This window comes from Myxocyprinus asiaticus, chromosome 25 (assembly GCF_019703515.2).
Source record: "Myxocyprinus asiaticus isolate MX2 ecotype Aquarium Trade chromosome 25, UBuf_Myxa_2, whole genome shotgun sequence".
Lineage (NCBI taxonomy): Eukaryota > Metazoa > Chordata > Actinopteri > Cypriniformes > Catostomidae > Myxocyprinus > Myxocyprinus asiaticus.
This window is the reverse complement of record NC_059368.1, coordinates 10,458,583-10,477,049: the sequence shown is the minus strand read 5'-3', so window position 1 is coordinate 10,477,049 and position 18,467 is coordinate 10,458,583. Positions and strand designations below refer to the sequence as shown.

The 18,467-nt window shown below is 37.0% G+C and overlaps 1 protein-coding gene across 4 annotated transcripts in view; it reads right to left on the bottom strand.

Annotated features, from left to right (window-relative positions):
• Positions 1-18,467, bottom strand: part of LOC127415951 (dnaJ homolog subfamily C member 5-like) — a 29,407-nt gene that overhangs the window by 2,388 nt on the left and 8,552 nt on the right. Inside the window, exons 2-6 of one of the 4 annotated variants that reach the window (XM_051654997.1) lie at positions 16,408-16,541; positions 13,650-13,863; positions 11,968-12,127; positions 8,655-8,737; positions 4,964-5,002 (exon numbers count right to left, since the gene is read on the bottom strand). In XM_051654997.1, coding sequence (XP_051510957.1) covers positions 8,658-8,737; positions 11,968-12,127; positions 13,650-13,863; positions 16,408-16,532 — 579 coding nt within the window. In that variant the 5' untranslated portion in view covers positions 16,533-16,541 and the 3' untranslated portion in view covers positions 4,964-5,002; positions 8,655-8,657. Of the gene's footprint in view, positions 1-4,963; positions 5,003-8,654; positions 8,738-11,967; positions 12,128-13,649; positions 13,864-16,407; positions 16,542-17,483; positions 17,673-18,467 lie in introns of all 4 variants that reach the window. The other 3 variants (XM_051654996.1, XM_051654998.1, XM_051654995.1) reach the window with 3 other exon arrangements.

Here is an 18,467-nt window from a genome sequence, read left to right as displayed (position 1 = left end):
ACAAGGACAGGATTAGGAACCGACTACCATGTCTCCATTTGTTTTAGCAAAACTAGAACATATGGGTTGACCGATTTGAGTTTTTCAACGACCAACACCAAACCTGAATTCTCAAGAACTGTGTGGACCACATAAATACAAACACATCATATTTAATGATAGAAAATGAAATAAAATTACACACAATATACAGTATATAGTATATACATACCAACAACTATGTATATACTATATATAAACATATACACACACACACTTTCTCATTCTGTGGCTGAGCTGCTTGTAAAAGTTTGAGGTGCACTGAATGCCCCTGCTGACACAGCTCATATAATCATGAAATTACATGAACTTCAAACCCTGAATTGCTCCGATGGTAGTATGTACATTAATTCCATAAACAATGTACAGGGCTGTATTTCCCAAAAGCATTGCAAGCTTAAGTTGTTCGTAGCGACCACTGACACCAACGGTTTCTAAGATCTACTTAGGCTTATGGTGCTTTTGGGAAACTCTGCGTTATTATAATTAAATCACACTAAATGAATATGTTAAATCGACAGCCTGAATATATTCAATATAACATTTTCACACAATATTTACTTGACATCCACTGAAAATATCTACAAACTAGGGTTGTCACGATACCATAATCATATCTTACGATACTATACCAGCTAAAGTATCACAATACCAAGTAGTATCATGATACCACACGATAGTGTGTTAATTCTTATTCATAGTTCTTAGAAACTAGCCATTCCACTTGTTGCTACAGAAGTGGTGAAAATAACTGATGGATGAACTGGGAGAAGGTTCAAATAGACTAACTTGTTATCAAATGCATTCTTAGTTTGATGTAAAAAATAAATAAAAAATTGCAACATCAAAACAGCCAGTTTAAACGGCAACGGCTTTAAACATTTATTCCATTATTTCTGTGATTATTTGAATGTTTGTAACAAAAAAATAAAGATATTGTTGTGCTGAAAAGACTGTTTTGAGGAACCGCTTCGGCCCCTCTCACCTGGTAAACAGCAGCGCGAATGCAAAACAAACACACACACACACACACACAGGTTTGATTGCACGGCTCAGGGACGTGATCAAACTGATTTGGGCTGTTTCCCAAAAGCAACGCTAACTTAAGTTGATCATAGAGACCATTTTTGTGTGATGGTTTCTAAGATCTAATGCAGCTCTGATCATGTGCGAGGTTACTGCCACCATGCATTTGTAATTGGAAAAAATAAGAGTGCAACATTGGATTTTTCAGAGAATCTGTAAATGTTAAGATAAATAATTTAGGCTAAATGAAGTGGCACTAACTGGTGTGTATTCTGCAAAGGCAGTGGGATGTGTCTGAAGGTGTTTAATAAGGTTGCTGGTGTTTCCCCCTTTGGCTTAAAATCTCTGTAGACATTCACGGCAGATAGGTTTTCCTAGTCTCATCAGGCAAAACCCAAAATAATTCCAAATCTCGTTACGTTAAGTGTTTGTTAAAAAGCAATACAAAGTTTTTTTTAAAATCCATATTATCCATTAGGAGAAACAACCGCCAAATTAACACAATGGGATTCAGATGTGTGTTTGAAGCATGGGAAAACCACTCAATGAAAAATAATCAATACCAAGTAAGGGGCAAATTCGAAACAGCATTTTGTGCTCTTAAATGGAACTGCGTGAATGGGACGCCACTCAAAAAGACTACATTATAGGTCTGATTCAAATGAAGATTTTAGCGAAAATAATATTTTTTACCGCACATACAACATAACTTGCGGTACTACAGTTTAAAAAAATACTGTGGCACCACCAGTATTTTGAAGCTTTATTATCACGATACTACCGTTGCACCGGTATACCGTGCAATCCTACTAGAAACACAATTTTTATGCTGCACAGCCCACACAGAGGTCACTGCCAAACCAAGCAATCTCCTATTGGTCAACGATACAAATTTGAATGTTAAAGTTCACCAAATTTGAACTCCATATGAAATCTGTGTGGGGAAATTCTTCACCAGCAGATGCACATCATGCAAAGTTCCAGATAGGATTCCCACTGAGATGAGTATATTTTGCCTGTGGGATTTTGCTGTGCAAAGGTTGATTTGACAGCCTTTATTTTGCCAAGCTGGCAGGGTTATCAAGTTGGATGCTGATCTCAAAATGGCCAAATATCGGCCTACCACTACTATAAAGTAGACTTGGGGTACTCGAGTTTGGACTCAAGTCCGAGTCACAAGTCTAATTTTAATGGACTTGTCACGGACTCGGATGCATTTTTATTTGGACTTGAGCCTTTGGGACTCAGGATTTTATTTCGGAGTCCAGCCGAGACCATGACATTTGTGATGCAATGAATTATTATATATTTTTTAAATAAATAATAAAACAGAAATTAATGAACACATCTCTGTCTGCATGTAGCTGTATTAGCCCCTGAAGTCGTAGATGTAGCCAGAGTTGTTTCACTGTGTTTAAGCAAACACACGCACGTGCACATGCACACTCATCAGTCAACCAATACGCTTGAAATGTTACTACAGAGACTACTGTATAACATTGACTACTGAGATGGCTGGCATCACGAAAAAATAAAGACGTGTATTTATCCAATGTAATAGAATCTAAACAAGGCAGTTTCACACGACAAGGGACCTGACAACTGGTAAAATTGCATTTGCCGTTTGTGCAGCCAAGACGGTGCTCGCATTGCGGTTTCATCATGTTTAAAAACTTAAAATCAAGAACTTCATTGAGTTAAGTCACCCACATCATGTCTCTCGCAGTTTACTAAAAACAGCATATCGAATAAAAATACATAAAATAGTATTAATATTGGATGTTAAATCTTTTTAGGCGTAATGTATCTACACATGTAGGCTCCTTTAGTCTCTTGTGGTCCACGCAGTGTTGTCAGCTTGAACTGGTCCATAATAGCTTGATGAATTAACTGTGTAACTTTTTAAATTGTCGGGGAACAAAGCGTTACTGTTAAAGCAGACAGCAACTCTAAACAAATAAACAGCACCTATTTATATTGATTGACTATTTTTAAAGCATTGACAAGCTGCTTAAAATACATTCTTTTACAGCATTTGTCCATCATTCACAACATTCAACCAAGCACAAAATAAAATATTAGGATATTTTGGGCTGTGAAATGTTTTGTTTATAATTTAATTATAGACTATAAAATAAATGTATTATTCGATGACAGAGTTTGTGTATGAAGCTAATCTTCATGTTACGAGATGAATTTAGTTGGTTATGATGTTTTTATTTTAGTTATGCACCTCTTTTTTTAAGCCTATATCTCTGACACTTTTGAAGGACAATTCTGTTAAATTTATGACTCAAATTTATGATTCTCCATGTTTTTGCAGTTAAAGAAGAGCTCAATGAAATTTTCTTTGGTTGGTATTTAAAGATTTCAGACTAATTGCAGACCAAAGCGGCTGCCGCTCAAGCAAATATAAAAAATAAATAAATAAATAAAAATTGTATCTTCTGCGGCAGCTGCTGTGAGACGCACACGGATGCATCAGGGATTTAGGTACACGAGCAGCATGCAGAACTGCCCTGCATTGTGTGGTTTCCCACAAATTAACTAGAAAATTATGTACATGATTACACGGCCCTAATATTATCCGTGGGCTTTTCCAGTATTTTTTAGATGTAGCATTTGTAGTCAAATCGTGAGACATAACTTCTCAATGAGTGCTAATTACTTCTGTGTTGATTCATTTGTATGTAATGTATTTTCCCAAATCAGTCGGCAGATAGACAAAAAAGATTCAGAAAGAAATCTCAGTATAGACTATTATTTCTTTAGATAGGGATATTTTAAATAAAACTAAATTAAATTGACAAATTGAAAATGAAGTAGAAATAAAAAATAAACTAAAATTTGAAACATAACCTTGGTTGTAATGACTAACGCAGCTTTAACTTTTAGTCTATGTTTGAGTGGAGGGGAAAAAGCAACAAATAATTTAAAATGTCAACAGAAAGCAATAAGAAGTGTGTTAAAGGACAGTTTTGTCTTCATACACCTAAAGCATATGCTTTCATTCTGAAACCACTTTGAAGTCTGTTCAGCAGGATATTAATCATAATATATATATGAAATGCAACAGAAGTGTTTTTGTTACATTTATATTGACAAACTGTTTTTCTTAGTTGTGAAGTTTAAAATTAGCTTAAAATATTGATGTTGAGTTTACTGTTACAATATTAATTCAGATTTATGGACAGTTTCATTCAGACTTGGACTCTGCCTGTTATGGACTCGGTCTTGAGTCCGACTCGGCCCCTTTTGGACTCAGACTCGATTGTTTAAAGACTCGGACTCAACTAAGGTGGACTCGAACCCTACACTACTATAAAGTGAAAGGAAATTAAGCAAGACATGGGTTCATGCAGATAAAAGCACTATTTGCCTGTTTTGCATAAACCTATCAGTCTTTGAGGAATAGACAGACAGCGATACAGAACATGAAGATTTAATGAAAATAGTGCAAGGGGTACTTTCTGACAGGAAATGTCATATCTCTCAAAAATTAACTCTAGGCAAGCTCTTTTCTTTGTAGTGAATAGGGATGGAATCACAAGGAATTTAAAGAACCTGGTTCTGATTATATTTAACCATTTTAGTTTCTTAAAAATTATTTCAGGCCACATCTACAATAATATGTTTTCATTTTTCATTTCCTAACGTTATCGTTTCCCAAAGTGTGCGGTACTAGAAAGTGTTTTTGAAAGTCTCCATTTTTGTTGGAGAAATATTGCGTTCCAGTGTGGATGAAAGACGTAAACTTGGCAAAATCAGTGTTTTTACGTATGAACGTGGCCTTAGTTCGACATGAATATGAATAAGTTATGGATTCCCAACTCTCATAGTGAGGCATGTACATTTAGATCAGTTCCCAGGAAATACAGCTCTGCTCTGAGGAACGTACCTCCCTTCCATGATGCAGCTCTTCCAAATCACCGCCCCACTAATAGACACCATCCATGTGCAGCAAAGGGTGAGATAAGAGATAATTTCGTAATTAATCTGTTCAATAACAATTCAGTATTCCTAGAAATGTATTGAGGGAAGAAAAAAATAAAAAGAAAAAAATCTGCAAAACCTTACAGGTGCAAGAAAATTATATAATAAGAAAAAAAAAAAAAAAAAAAAAAAAAAAGTCCATGCATGAAGTGAAGTGACAATGTTAGCTAGGTAAAACAGAATATGCATGGAGGTGTGAGGTGAAATGAAGATGACACTGGTAAGCAGATGGCGGTGGTGACAGGCCAGCGGTGCCTTGGTGCAAGACAGCTCGTGTTGATTACTTCTCTATCAATGAAATTCACCTGCTTTCACAGCTCTTTTCACACTGACGCAAACTCTCAAACAAAAAATGTTTTTCCTGCTGACTCATGTTTGAACTCACTGGCCTTCTAACATCCTATAACAACCCGCAAGTGAATTTACCAAAAACTATTACATATAAAAAAAAACTTTTTTTTAAAAATACAAGGATATGAACTCAGGTAATGAAACTTGCTTATGATTTGTGATTAATTAGACTTGTTCATAATCAGGTGATTCTTCAATTAGGGGTACCTCTGACAACTTAAAAGCAACAGCTATTCTTTGTTACACACACCAAAAAAAAAAAAAAAAAAAACTGTACACATAACATTAATTGAATATATGGTTTTATGCTCTTCTGAAAAATAATTTTCCTGATTTTCTTTACAGTTGCACTGTAGAGGGGAATTTCAGAAGTTTGGCGAGGGACAGAGAGAACTCAGAAGTTCAGGCAAATTTAACTAACACTTAAAATTCAGAAACAAGTCATTAAAGAGACACAATAGAAGTTCAAAACTATTTTAATATCATTTTAAACCAAAATGATTGCTTTATAGTGCTTTACAGAAAAAAAAAGGCTATTATAGTAAAGAATGTAAAAATGATAATTTAAAAATGCTACAGTAAAAAACCCATTATTGGTTAACAGGCTAAAAAATTATATATTTAAGACAATACATGTAATTTTACAGAAACATATTGTAAGTTTTTAGTAGTAGTATTATTTTACCATATAATTAACGGTAAAAATTTAGATTAATATTTAACAAAGGAATACATGTACTTTCTTTGTAAACTATTATTAAAATTAGGAAGTCCCTGTGCGACCCAACACACTTTAAATTTCATGGAAAATAGTTATGTTTCTTCTTATTTACACTGATGAGCCAAAATATCATGACCACTAACAGGTGAAGCAAATAACGTTGATCATCTCCTAACAAGGGCACGTCAAGGTCTGGGTAGATTAGATGGTAAGCGAACAATCAGTTCTCGTAGTCAATGTGTTGGTTGCAGGAGAAATGGGCAGGAGTAAAAAGACCTGAGTGACTTTGACAAGGGCCAAATTGTTATGGCCAGACAACTGGGTCAGAGCATCTCTGAAACGGCAAGGTTTGTGGGGTGCTCCCGGTCAGCAGTGGTGAGTACCTACCGACAGTGGTCCGAGGAGGGACAAACCACGACAGGGTGTTGGGCGCCCAAGGCTCATCGATGCGTTAAGGCAACGAAGGCTATCCCGTCTGGTCCAAACCGACAGAAGGTCTACTGTGGCACAAGTAACAGAAAAATTCAATGATGGTTACGGGAGGAATGCTTTACAACACACAGTGCATCGCACCCTGCTGTGTATGGGGCTGCATAGCCACAAACCGGTCAGAGTGCCCATGATGACCCCTGTCCACCGTCAAAAGCGCCTACAATGGGGACGTGAGTGTCGGAACTGGACTTTGGAGCAACGGAAGAAGGTCGCCTGGTCCAATGAGTCCCATTTTCTTTTACATCACGTGAAAGGCCATGTACGTGTGAGCTGTTAACCTGGGGAAGTGATGGCACCAAGATGCACTGTGGGAATACGACAAGCCAGTCGTCAAGCCAGAGTGTGATGCTCTGGGCGATGTTCTTCAGGGAAACCCTGGGTACGTCCATTCATGTGGACATCAATTTGACACACGTCACCTACCTAAACATTGTTGCAGACCAGGTTCACCCCTTCATGGCAATGGTATTCCCTGATGGCAGTGGCCTCTTTCAGCTAATATGCCCTGCATATAATGTGCCCTGCCACACTGCACACATTGTTCAGGAATGGTTTGAGGAACATGATGAAGAGTTCAAGGTGTTGCCCTGGCCTCCAAATTCCCCAGATCTCAATCCAATTGACCAACAGGGCTCCACCTCGCAACTTACACGACTTGAAGGATCTGCTGCTAATGTCTTGGTGCCAGATACGGCAGGACACCTTCAGGGATCTTGCAGAGTCCATGCCTCAGCGGGTCAGCGCTGTTTTGGCAGCACGTGCAGGACCAACAGTATATTAGGCAGGTGGTCATAATGTTTTGGCTCATCAGTGTGTATCTTCTTCCTATGTATATTGAGGGGTTTTATGTTACTTTGTTGTTTAGATAATGTTTATTGCATTATTTTATTGTCACATGCGTTACCCAGATGGTGTTTTGTGTTTGCGTGGGTAACTGTGTACTGTCTCTACATATGTATTGGTCAATGGTCCTGGAAGGGCCACTCTTGATGAACTTCAACACATGGCCTTCTGTTGTTATTACAGTGTTTAACCGTACATTTTAAAGTGAAAAGTCGATTTTTGTAGTTCCAGAAGATTGGTATATTAAATGTATATCATTTAATAATATAAATGGTAGTGAACTGTAAAATATACAGAACATATCTGCCTAAAACATGATCACTGTATTTTTACGGTGAATTTCTGGAACCACAGCTGCCGGTATTTAATCATAAATTTAACTGATTTTTTATTATTTATTTTTTACAGTGTTGGACAGATATGTTCTCCTAATTGAAGAATCACCCAATTGTTAAAAAGAACTAGCCTACGACAAATGCATTGTGACAAGAAGGAATTTATAAACAGAATGTTCTGAAATACTGAAAACTGCATTATGTGCCTTGATATTCTGATCATAAATAATATATATAAATTATTTCCCTGCTCTAATCATGAGCTAAAGGGTGAGGGGTTGCGCTTACACCTCCTAATCATCCAACCCCTAAAACCTACAGAAAGTCCAAAGTGCTTGTTGGAAACAAAGGCTTAGCTTTACAATGCAAAACAAGGACATCCAGAGCACGCACATGCAAAGCTTAAAATTCATGCACAGGCCTAGTAAAGCAAACATAACTTGGTTGATCTTAGGGTCTCTGTATACGTAATGCAGGTCATTGGCTTTGGGTTTCAGTTCATTGCATGGTCTTTCATTGCATACATTTCCTTAAAAGGGAAAATATTTGATGTACTTACATACAGCAACAGGTTGTGAAAGCACTGTTTAATAAGTCTCAGTAAAGCAACCAAGAGGTTGTTCATGCAGTGCGATTTAACGATGTACAATAAATTTTGAATTCGAAAACCAGATCCAATGACTGAAACTAAAAGGCTTTTTAAGAGACAAAGACCAAACACTGTGTAACAATCCAAACTAAGTGCGAGACAAGGAATGCTGTGAATCACAGACAAATGCAGCGTTATTTATAAGTGTAAGGTAGACATTCACAATGGAATGACTCATGCCGTTGATGACTATTCAGTGCCTTACAAGTCATTTTGAATCTGGTGAAGTTTCACTGGAGATTTCTGGAGCAGGACTAGGTATAGGCTGGACGATAATTATAGTTTCACCTGTCAGGTAAAGAGAGATGGTCATTTATGAGGCCAAAACAAATTGGCAGTTTATACCTTTAAATCTGAGGGGCACTTAAACCATTTATCATCATTTACAACACATTAAGGTCAGTATTTGTATGATTTACTGTGGTCTGTGTGCAACACAAAAGATGTTTGTTCATAAGATGTTTTTTTTTTTTTAATTCATAAAATGTTCATAAAATATAAAGATGGCACGTTTAAATGCTTAAGTTGGCATCTTTGACATGCACATTATTTGAACTTGAACCTTAAATGAATCATATCTATCAAAATAACAAAGTTTCCCCTCAATATTTCAGGGTCAAACTGGTAATGCACCTGAATTTCTCTTCTACTCAGCCAGAATATTATAAATATGCTAAATTTAGACTCAATAGATAACATATGGGATTGACCAAAGACCTTGTGCTCGGTGCTAGCACTCTATAAATAATTTAAAAGCAGACTTTCTAGTTGACAGATATACAAACTTCTTGAACATTAGAAAAATGGTCAAGGCCAGAGAAGTAAAATGAGCCCTGTCATTCATTTCAGTATTAAAGTTCAAGACAAATTTGAACACCAACTTTCATACACTAGACCACAATACAGACCTAGACCTTTTAATACAGAATGCAAGGAAACATTTGAAGGTGATGGGTGACTCAGAATGTTCAATTATAACACAATCTTCCCACATATTATGAAAAATATGTCCTTAGATATTCAGCCACCTCATATATAAAGGACTCCACAATATGAAGAAAGCAAGTTTCACCCATCAAAACTGCATTGATCATGCCTACTTATGAGCCATAGTAACACTTACACTTGCATTAGTGAGCACCTCTAATAAACAATCCTCAGAGTGCAAACCAACAAAAACACTAAATATCTAAATATGCAACATCTGAGTTACAATTAGCTTTGTGTTTGTCTTTTTGCTTGATCTGTGTAAATTGTATTTAATCATGCTGTATCTGCCACCTGAGCAAAATCACGTGGCTCAGCCCAGACTGTAGAAACCATTGCAGCTGAGGCTTTTGCATGATTGGTTTTTAAACACTGAGTAAAACATAGCGAGCCTCTCCTTTTAAAATGAAGAGAAATCATATGGTCAGCAGTGCTCACTGCTCAACATACATTAATGAAGTTGTCCAAAAGGACAGATAAACACTAAACATGTAAAAATCTGTAGAGTTACACAACAAATGTTACAACGTAGATCTACAAGGCTACAATGACACAGACTTTAGGCATTTTTGCCAAATGGTGCCAAAAACAAAAAACAACCAGTAAGGGGCAGTTCTGTGGATGGAAACGCCTTGTTGATGAGAGAGGTCAACAGAGAAAGGCCAGACTGGTTCGAATGAACAAAGTCTACGGTAACTCAGATAACCGCTCTGTACAACTGTGGTGAGAAGAATATCATCTCAGAATGCTATTCTGAGATGCGGGTTGGTGCTGTTTTGGCGGCACGAGGAGGACCTACACAATATTAGGCAGGTGGTTTTAATGTTGTGGCTGATCGGTGTGTGTGTGTGTGTGTGTGTGTGTATATATGTATATAAATTGTTTAAAAATATTGCCATCTTTACTGTTACCGGATGGCTCAGACACAGCGACAACAAGAGTGCAAATTGAATGAAATCCCAGATGCAGTTTGTGCTACTCCAATCCCAATCAATAATTACCAGAAGGAAAAAATAAAGTGGTACACAATACAGGACTTTTACTTATCAAGAAGCCCCTAATACACATGGGACTCTAATTTTGAAATGTCTGCACTCCCAGTTGTGAGCTCACTGACGGCTGATTCGCTGAGAAAGTGAATCTGTTTCAAACTGTTAACCAGAGCTACTGAGTTCAAACCCTCAGTTCTTTTCGGATGATTCATGAAAAAGATCCCATTCAAGAGTGTCATTTGTTCACGACTCTCTCGCATGGTGTATGTTGTTATGCGCAGTGCAGCGAGCTCATCAGAAACAGAATGGGTGAAAAACGGCTTGAGACACATCGGTGCTCTAAAGATGTATTCAATAACTCACAAGATGATATCTGACGAAACCGCATATGAACGCGCACAACCCGACTGTCGCCAATGGCGACTAGATTTTAAATTGTCACAATCAATTATTTTTGGTCGTATTTGCGACCATTTTAGTTGCAGTCTGGAGCCCTGGTAGGTACTAAAAATGTTCCTGGTTTGGTTCAGGTTTAAGCTCAACTTGAACCCTACATAGTTCCATAACTAGGAAATGTCTCTGCAGTGGAAAAATGCCTTTTGTGTCAGCTGTCATAGGGTGCTTCTCATTTTCAAAATTGTGCATCTTCGTTTCTTTTCCTTGTCCATCCTGGCTCTCCCCTCTTAGGACGCGAGGAAGGGATGCAAGGAAAGGAAACAAAACAAGGATGGGGAAATCGAAACAAGATGAATATATAAACTCGAATGTCCTTGCTCACTCATGCGTCACTTCAGAGTGGCATCTTTGCGCAGCTGTATTACCTCAGAATGTTTTCCGTTAAGTTGTTGAAACTTGGTTAATCTATTTATGGTAAATCCTAATAATTCAACATGCGCGGGGGCCTGGGTAGTTCAGCGAGTAAAGACGCTGCCTACCACCCCTGGAGTCGCGAGTTCCAATCCAGGGCATGCTAAATGACTCCAGCCAGGTCTCCAAAGCAACCAAAATGGCCCGGTTGCTAGGGAGGGTAGAGTCCCATGAGGAGGTTACCCCATGTTCACTATAATGTGGTTCACTCTCGGTGGGGCACGTGGCGAGTTGTGCGTGGATGCCGCAGAGAATAATGTGAAGTCTCTGCGGTAACACGTTCAACAACCACATGATAAGATGCGTGAATTGACGGTCTCAGACACGGAGGCAACTGAGATTCATCCACCGCCACCCGGATTGAGGCGTCACTATACCGCCGCGAGGACTTAGAGCGCATTGGGAATTGGGCATTCCAAATTGGGGAGAAAAAGGAGAGAAAATCCAAAAATAAATAAATAAATAATTCGACATGTGCTGTTGAAGTATGTGACAATTGTGGTTTATTTAATCCACAAAGGTGAAACATGAATTTAAACTATTGTTCCTGATGTGAAGGGGGAGGAGAATGTATGTATGTATGCATCAGGTGTTTCAACAAAAGAAGACTTCCGCACTGAACACTATACTAGCAACAAACCCCCACACCTTCTCAACTAAATCAAGTCTCACCTCCTCCATCCAGCTCTGCTTTGATCTGGGCTTCCAGGTCTTCTGGGTCCACGTACTGGTAGTTCTCATCTTCCTCTGGTGGTTTGCACTTTCCACAGCAGAAACAACAGCAACAACAGCAGCAGCAACAGGAGAAGACTCCACAGCATACAACCATTGCCTGAGGTAATGACACAGACCTTAGATCAGAGACGGCTCTCTCAGAAAGACACATCATAAACAATATCGGCAGCTTAACGAAACAGCGACGGTGCAAGTTTGCAAGCTGCTACCACCAGCTACAGTTTGCTCCAATCAGTCAATCCCTATATTGATCGCGCTTGGAAGTTTGAGGAGCTTTTGTATAAATTCAAAAGGTTCCATGCAGAAACAAAATGGAAATGATTTGTAAAAACAATGTCCATCAGTCCATATTAATAGCTTTGTAGATAAAATTTTATTATTATTCTTATTCTTATTCTTAATTCATAATTATTATTATTCCTACAGTAAATATAACATTTTACTATATAGTTGTAATATGTTTCTGTTGCGCTTTCTTCAATTTCAGGTGCCTAGCTTTTATTTTGAATCATGTTTTTATTATGACGTGAGCTTTAAATTTTGACTTGTGGTTTGACGGAAGCTTCACTTCTCCGTATAAACAGTTCGCTACATGGCCAAGTGGGATCGCTAAAGCGCAAATGCTGTGATTTAATTATATAAATATATAGTCTACATGTAATATGCACTTCACGGTGTGTTAGTGCTCTGCTTTGTCATCCCATACAACGCGAATGATTCTCAATGTCTGTGGAGTTTCCAGTGTACGAGCAGTCTGCTTCACACATTCATATAAAGCACGCAGCTCGAATAAAGACTAAAGCCCACTGTACGATTTGCCACGATTCTGCCATCTGAGACAAATTTTGGGAATCCTAAAGGATTTCTGTCATTGTAGGGGAAATCGGCAATCTTACAACGTTTAGTTTGTTAGTGATCTGGCTTTCTTTTTATATGTTATGCTCGTGATGGAGTGGTATTGGAGCAACGGAAATGCTGATGCCCTGACTTTAAAAAATAAAATAATAAAAAACGCTTCTTTTCACTTCTATTCTGCAACACTCACGTTCAATGATCGGGACGATTAGGACCACAGTTGGCTACTGTGTGTATCGTACAGTCTGGCATAATGTCACACAGTGTGCCATGGCGAGCTCAATGCGTTCATATCGTACAGTCTGGCAAGCAACAATCTTAAAGGACTGTAAAAATCATTCAGTGTATAGCGGACTTAAGATTGCAACTTTTGCGGTTTAATAATCACATTAGGACACATCACAATTATAATTTGATTAATTGTCCATTTCATTGGAGTAACATAGCACACGCTCATAAACATGTGAGCATTTGAAAGCTGTCGTGTGTCAGTCAGACAGCGTGTGGGTGCTTGTTACTACCTGTTCTGTAGAAACACTGGTATCATTACATCTTTTTTATTTTAGTACTGACTTGGTACCGAAGTACTAACACTAAAAACAACATCTCTGAGTAAGTGGATATCTGTCACTATGGAAAGTCAGTGTAGGTCAGTGCACTGAGTGTGTAGTACAGACGATCAGTAACGGACTATTAGTTGACAGTAAATTACTTGAAAGAAACAACAGCTCTGCTTATAGGAAAATTGGAAACAATCTTCTCACCTTGAACCACCATTTTGACATGAGGAAGTAGTATTTGACACTTTCTTCTCCAAACTGCTCGGACACATAGAGCCCCATGGAACCGTATTCATTGTAGATCTTGCGCTTGGTCTCATCGGTGAGGATCGAGTTGGCGTTGTTGATTTCTTTAAACTTGTCAGCGGCTTCTGGGTTGTCTGGATTTTTGTCTGGATGGTATTTCAGAGCCAGTTTTCTGTAGACCATACATCATATTGTGTGGCTTAAATTTTGTGCATACTTAAAAATGGTAGACTTCCAGAGTGTGAACACAGTTTAAAAAAAAAAATGCAAGACTTAATGATCTAATCAAAGTTAAGATCAAAGTTGTCGTCAATTCATCGTCATATCTCCTATCTCATGACAATTCTAGCATGAGATAAAACAAAATTAGGTCTTTCAGGAAACCAGGGCTGAGCGATGATATCGGTTGTAACAGTAAACCATGGAAAGACTGGGCTTTTATACTTATCACTTTACACTGTAAACTAAAAGCCTAATTTTTTTTGTTTGAATAAAAAAATAAATTAAAAAAAAAAAATCATGCAGTGCATGTTAATATTTTGCTTAATTTTTGATAAATTTGCTTTACTGCAATTTAAAATGACTTCTAAAATATAAAATACATTTATATTTTTTGCAGTCCTTTTGGGATCACTTTTCTTTATAATTTGTATTTTGTGATAAAGCTTAAATCGTTATTGACCAAAAATTGAAAACAGTTCATATTTATTTGTATCGCCCAACCCAAACTCAGTCTTGACAAAAGCTTAACATAGTGCCTAGTAGATATAGACAATAACAAAAATGCATATTTAGAGTACTATACAATTTACTATAACTAGGCCTGTGACAATTATTTGATCTAACCAGGATTATTTGAAATAACTGCATTTACTGTGCACTACAAATTCCATTCACATTTTACTATCCTACTACAGTGAATTTTAAGCAAATATAGAAATGTCATGAATAGCGCATTTTTGTGTCACTTTTCTTTGTTACTGCATTATGTAGGCACTCCAAATGAACTCTAGTCATCTCACTGACACGCACAACAGGCCACGCTCAGAGCAGCTCCTGAAGACTAACCGTTTCTGAAGTGTTGTGATGCACACGGCATCTGCGGAGGTCCGCACAGAACTCCCACAAAAATATAAGTGAGGATTTTTATAGCTAACGTAAAGCGCTCTGGTTTTACTTTTAATTTAACATTAAAGGAACTTCAAAGGTCTTCGTTCATGCAAAATAAGGCATACTGGGCATTTTCCCGGTGGGCCGAAGTACTTTGGGGCCAATCAGGGGTGGACTAGCCATCGGAAGAACCGGGACTAAGCTGAAATGAGCCGCCGTGTTATGCAGAATGGGCCACAAAAAGGGGGCAGCAATATGCAGAAAAGGACAGCGACCCCAAATGAACAAAATGAACATTATAATTTCTTATCAAAAGTTTAAATAAGAGTTTCTCATTTACCTTTCTCTATAAGAAAAGATCACAAACAAATGTGCCTTCAAAAATATTGGGCTACATTCAGTCTGATCAGGGGCAGAACAAGCAATAAAACTGAACAGAACCTGTCCTAAAAAAGTGTATATGAAACGTATATTTATTTATTACTAATTTTATATTTTAACTTTTAAAAATATATTTTAAAAAAATCTACATACGTATTAGATCATGAAATTGTATATAGATATGTATGTATATATGTATATAAAACTTATATACACTGTAAATATAAAATAATAAATGGTACTGACACTTTAAGAGAGCAACGCGCAGACTCGCACAGGTGTTTCGGCTGATTTATTAACGAGAGAGAATTCTAGTTTTTTTTAGCGCATCTGTGCTGTGTAATTAGAATTAACATTTCTTTTTACTTTTTTATTTGACTAAAGAACAAAAGGGATATTAAAAGACATATTATTCAATGAAAGTGGAGTGCGGGATCTCATCTTGGAAGAAACGATCCATTTTAATTTCAAACACTTTAATAAAAAGCAATTTTCCAGATATTCCAGTTCTTAATTTCTAAAAGCTAAATTCAAGCACTTTAAGCACTTCAAAGACCTTGTGTGAACCTTGTAAACAGTGTAGAAAGCACAGCAGGGGTCAAATAAAGTGATAGGGAGATTATAATGTTTAACGGCTCATTTTATTTTTGATCGCATGGACAGAAAAGAATGTTGCAGATTTCGGAATATTGAGTTGTGCCTCGATATTGTTAGTAATTGCAATTTGGTTTGCAATATATCGAAATTGGATATATCGTCCCATCTCTACATATATCCCTATATTATTATATGATTCCAAGTTAAATATGAATAAATGACTTAAGGTGTACGAATCTTGTGTTAAAAAAAAATAAATAAATAAAAAAAAACACACACACCAAGTATGACAATTTGTATGACAATTAATCATCATAATCATGAAAGCACTAAAGCAGAAAAATAATTGTCAAAATCGCAATTATTTTTTAGACAATACATTGTCAGACAAATTTCATAAAATGGCAGCCCTTACTATAACAAATATGATCAAATAAAACTGATCTTCATAGTGTAATAATTGACAATGTGATAGCAACATTGGTGACAGTGAGATCAGTTGACTTGCTTTTGCTGAACACAGTCCCGAATACTTCCAAACAGGTTGAAGAGATCCGTACTATAATTTAAAGCAGGAATGCAAATAATGCTGAACTGCAAATGAATGTCACAGCAGTGTTTAACTTACCTGTAGGCTCTTTTAATGTCCTCCGCTGAGGCCCCTTTTTCCAGTCCCAGCACCTTGTATAAACTGTCCCCTGTAGTGGACATCTTCCTCTGAGGCCTGTCAGAAGGCTGCTTGGCATCAGCCATGATTTAATTCTGAAGAACAGGAAAAATAGATAATAAAATTATGCATCCAAAAATGTAATTCCATCCATTTGGTGTGCTTTGAGAGCTACTCTTCAAAGTACACAGCAGCACTTTATTGACACATGGCACAATGTACACACCCAAAGCAAGCACAAACCACGTCTTTCTATTTTAACAACACATTGTACAAATACAAGGTGTGGCAAAGGTGATCTTATGTTTATGTGAAACTAACAGGCGTAGTTTTCGGATGTTTATGAGCAATCATTAAGGAAATGATAGAAACACTACTGAGAGAACATTAATGAGATGTTTAAACTCTTCATTTTGAGTTCGGTATATGAGGAATGTACCGGAACACAACAAAGGGCAGAGCAATGGCTTCTCCATTCACGTAATCATTTGTTTAAGTTGATTATCTTTTTCTGAGCTCACAGATTACACCAAGTTGACACAGGCCATTACACGCTTGTATAGACATGACACCATCCCTGGGGCCTGTACCGTGAAGCTAGTTGAGCAACCTCAGGGTTCCAGGATTGGTTGAGTTGCTAAAACCAAACCAATCAGGCTTAACTGGTACCATGATGATGCTTATCAACTTTGTCAACTCTTTGTCAGCTCTTATCAAAGCTTTGACCCTGAGTTTAAGATTAGTTCACGCACTCGTGAACATGAATGAGTGACGTTTGCGGTGAACAGCCAATCGTGTAAAACGTGGAAAGAGCGCAATTCAGATTCACTTCTTGTTAGAGAGTCGGTGGGATTTACCTCTCTGCTGAAGACCAATCATTATGAAAATATAAAGAATTTAAATACATTTAAACAGCATAAGAGATTGTTATAAAAATATGAAACATTTAAACGCATTTAAACTGCGAAAGAGATCACTATGAAATAATTAAAGGAATAGTTCTCCCAAAAATGAAAATTCTCTAATTATTCACTTACCCTGATGCCATCCCAGATGTGTGTGACTGTCTTTCTTCAGCAGACCACAAATAAAGATTTTTAGAAGATAGAGCTCTGTCAGGTCCTTATAATGAAAGTACATGGGTGCCAGCACTTTGATGGTCCAAAAGTCACATTTAGGCAGCATAAAAGTAATCCACACAACTCCAGTCGATCAATGAATGTCTTCTGAAGCGAATCGATAGGTTTATGTAAGAAACAAGTCAATAATTAAAATGTTTAACTTTAAATCAGTGCACCTACAATGTAGGTTTGATGCAGATGTGTAAGTCAGCCTTAAACCGAATGAAGATTTTTCTGAGACATGCCCTGCTTACTAGGGCTGCAACTAACGATTATTTTGATAAATTTAATCTAACCATTTTTAGAATGATTATTCGACGATTATTGAAACGATTAATCATTAGCTCTTAACAGACTATTCAGCTTGTGCCCAACTTAAAAGGTTGTATTAAACGTGTTTACTAACAATAAAGAGGACAAAATCATCTTTTAAAAATACCTCTAAATGACATTTACTGAATTAAAGGGAAAAAATACTTTTAAGTTTAATTCAGTAAAAAAAAAAAAAAACAATCACCGCAAAAATCCTATTATCAAGTGTTTGTCTTGTTTTCCATTTAAACTTGTCTAAAAATCCTTAAAACAAGATACATTTACTTGAGAAGCAACATAAGATATTTAGACTTGCTTTAAGAGAATGTACAGTTGAAGTCAGAAGTTTACATACACCTTAGCCAAATACATTTAAACTTAGTTTTCCACAATTCCTGACATTTAATCATAGAAAACATTCCATGTCTTAGGTCAGTTAGGATCAATACTTTATTTTAAGAATGTGAAATGTCAGAATAATTGTAGAGAGAATGGTTTGTTTCAGCTTTTCTTTCTTTCATCACATTCCAAGTGGGTCAGAAGTTTACATACACTTTGTTAGTTTTTGGTAGCATTGCCTTTAAATTG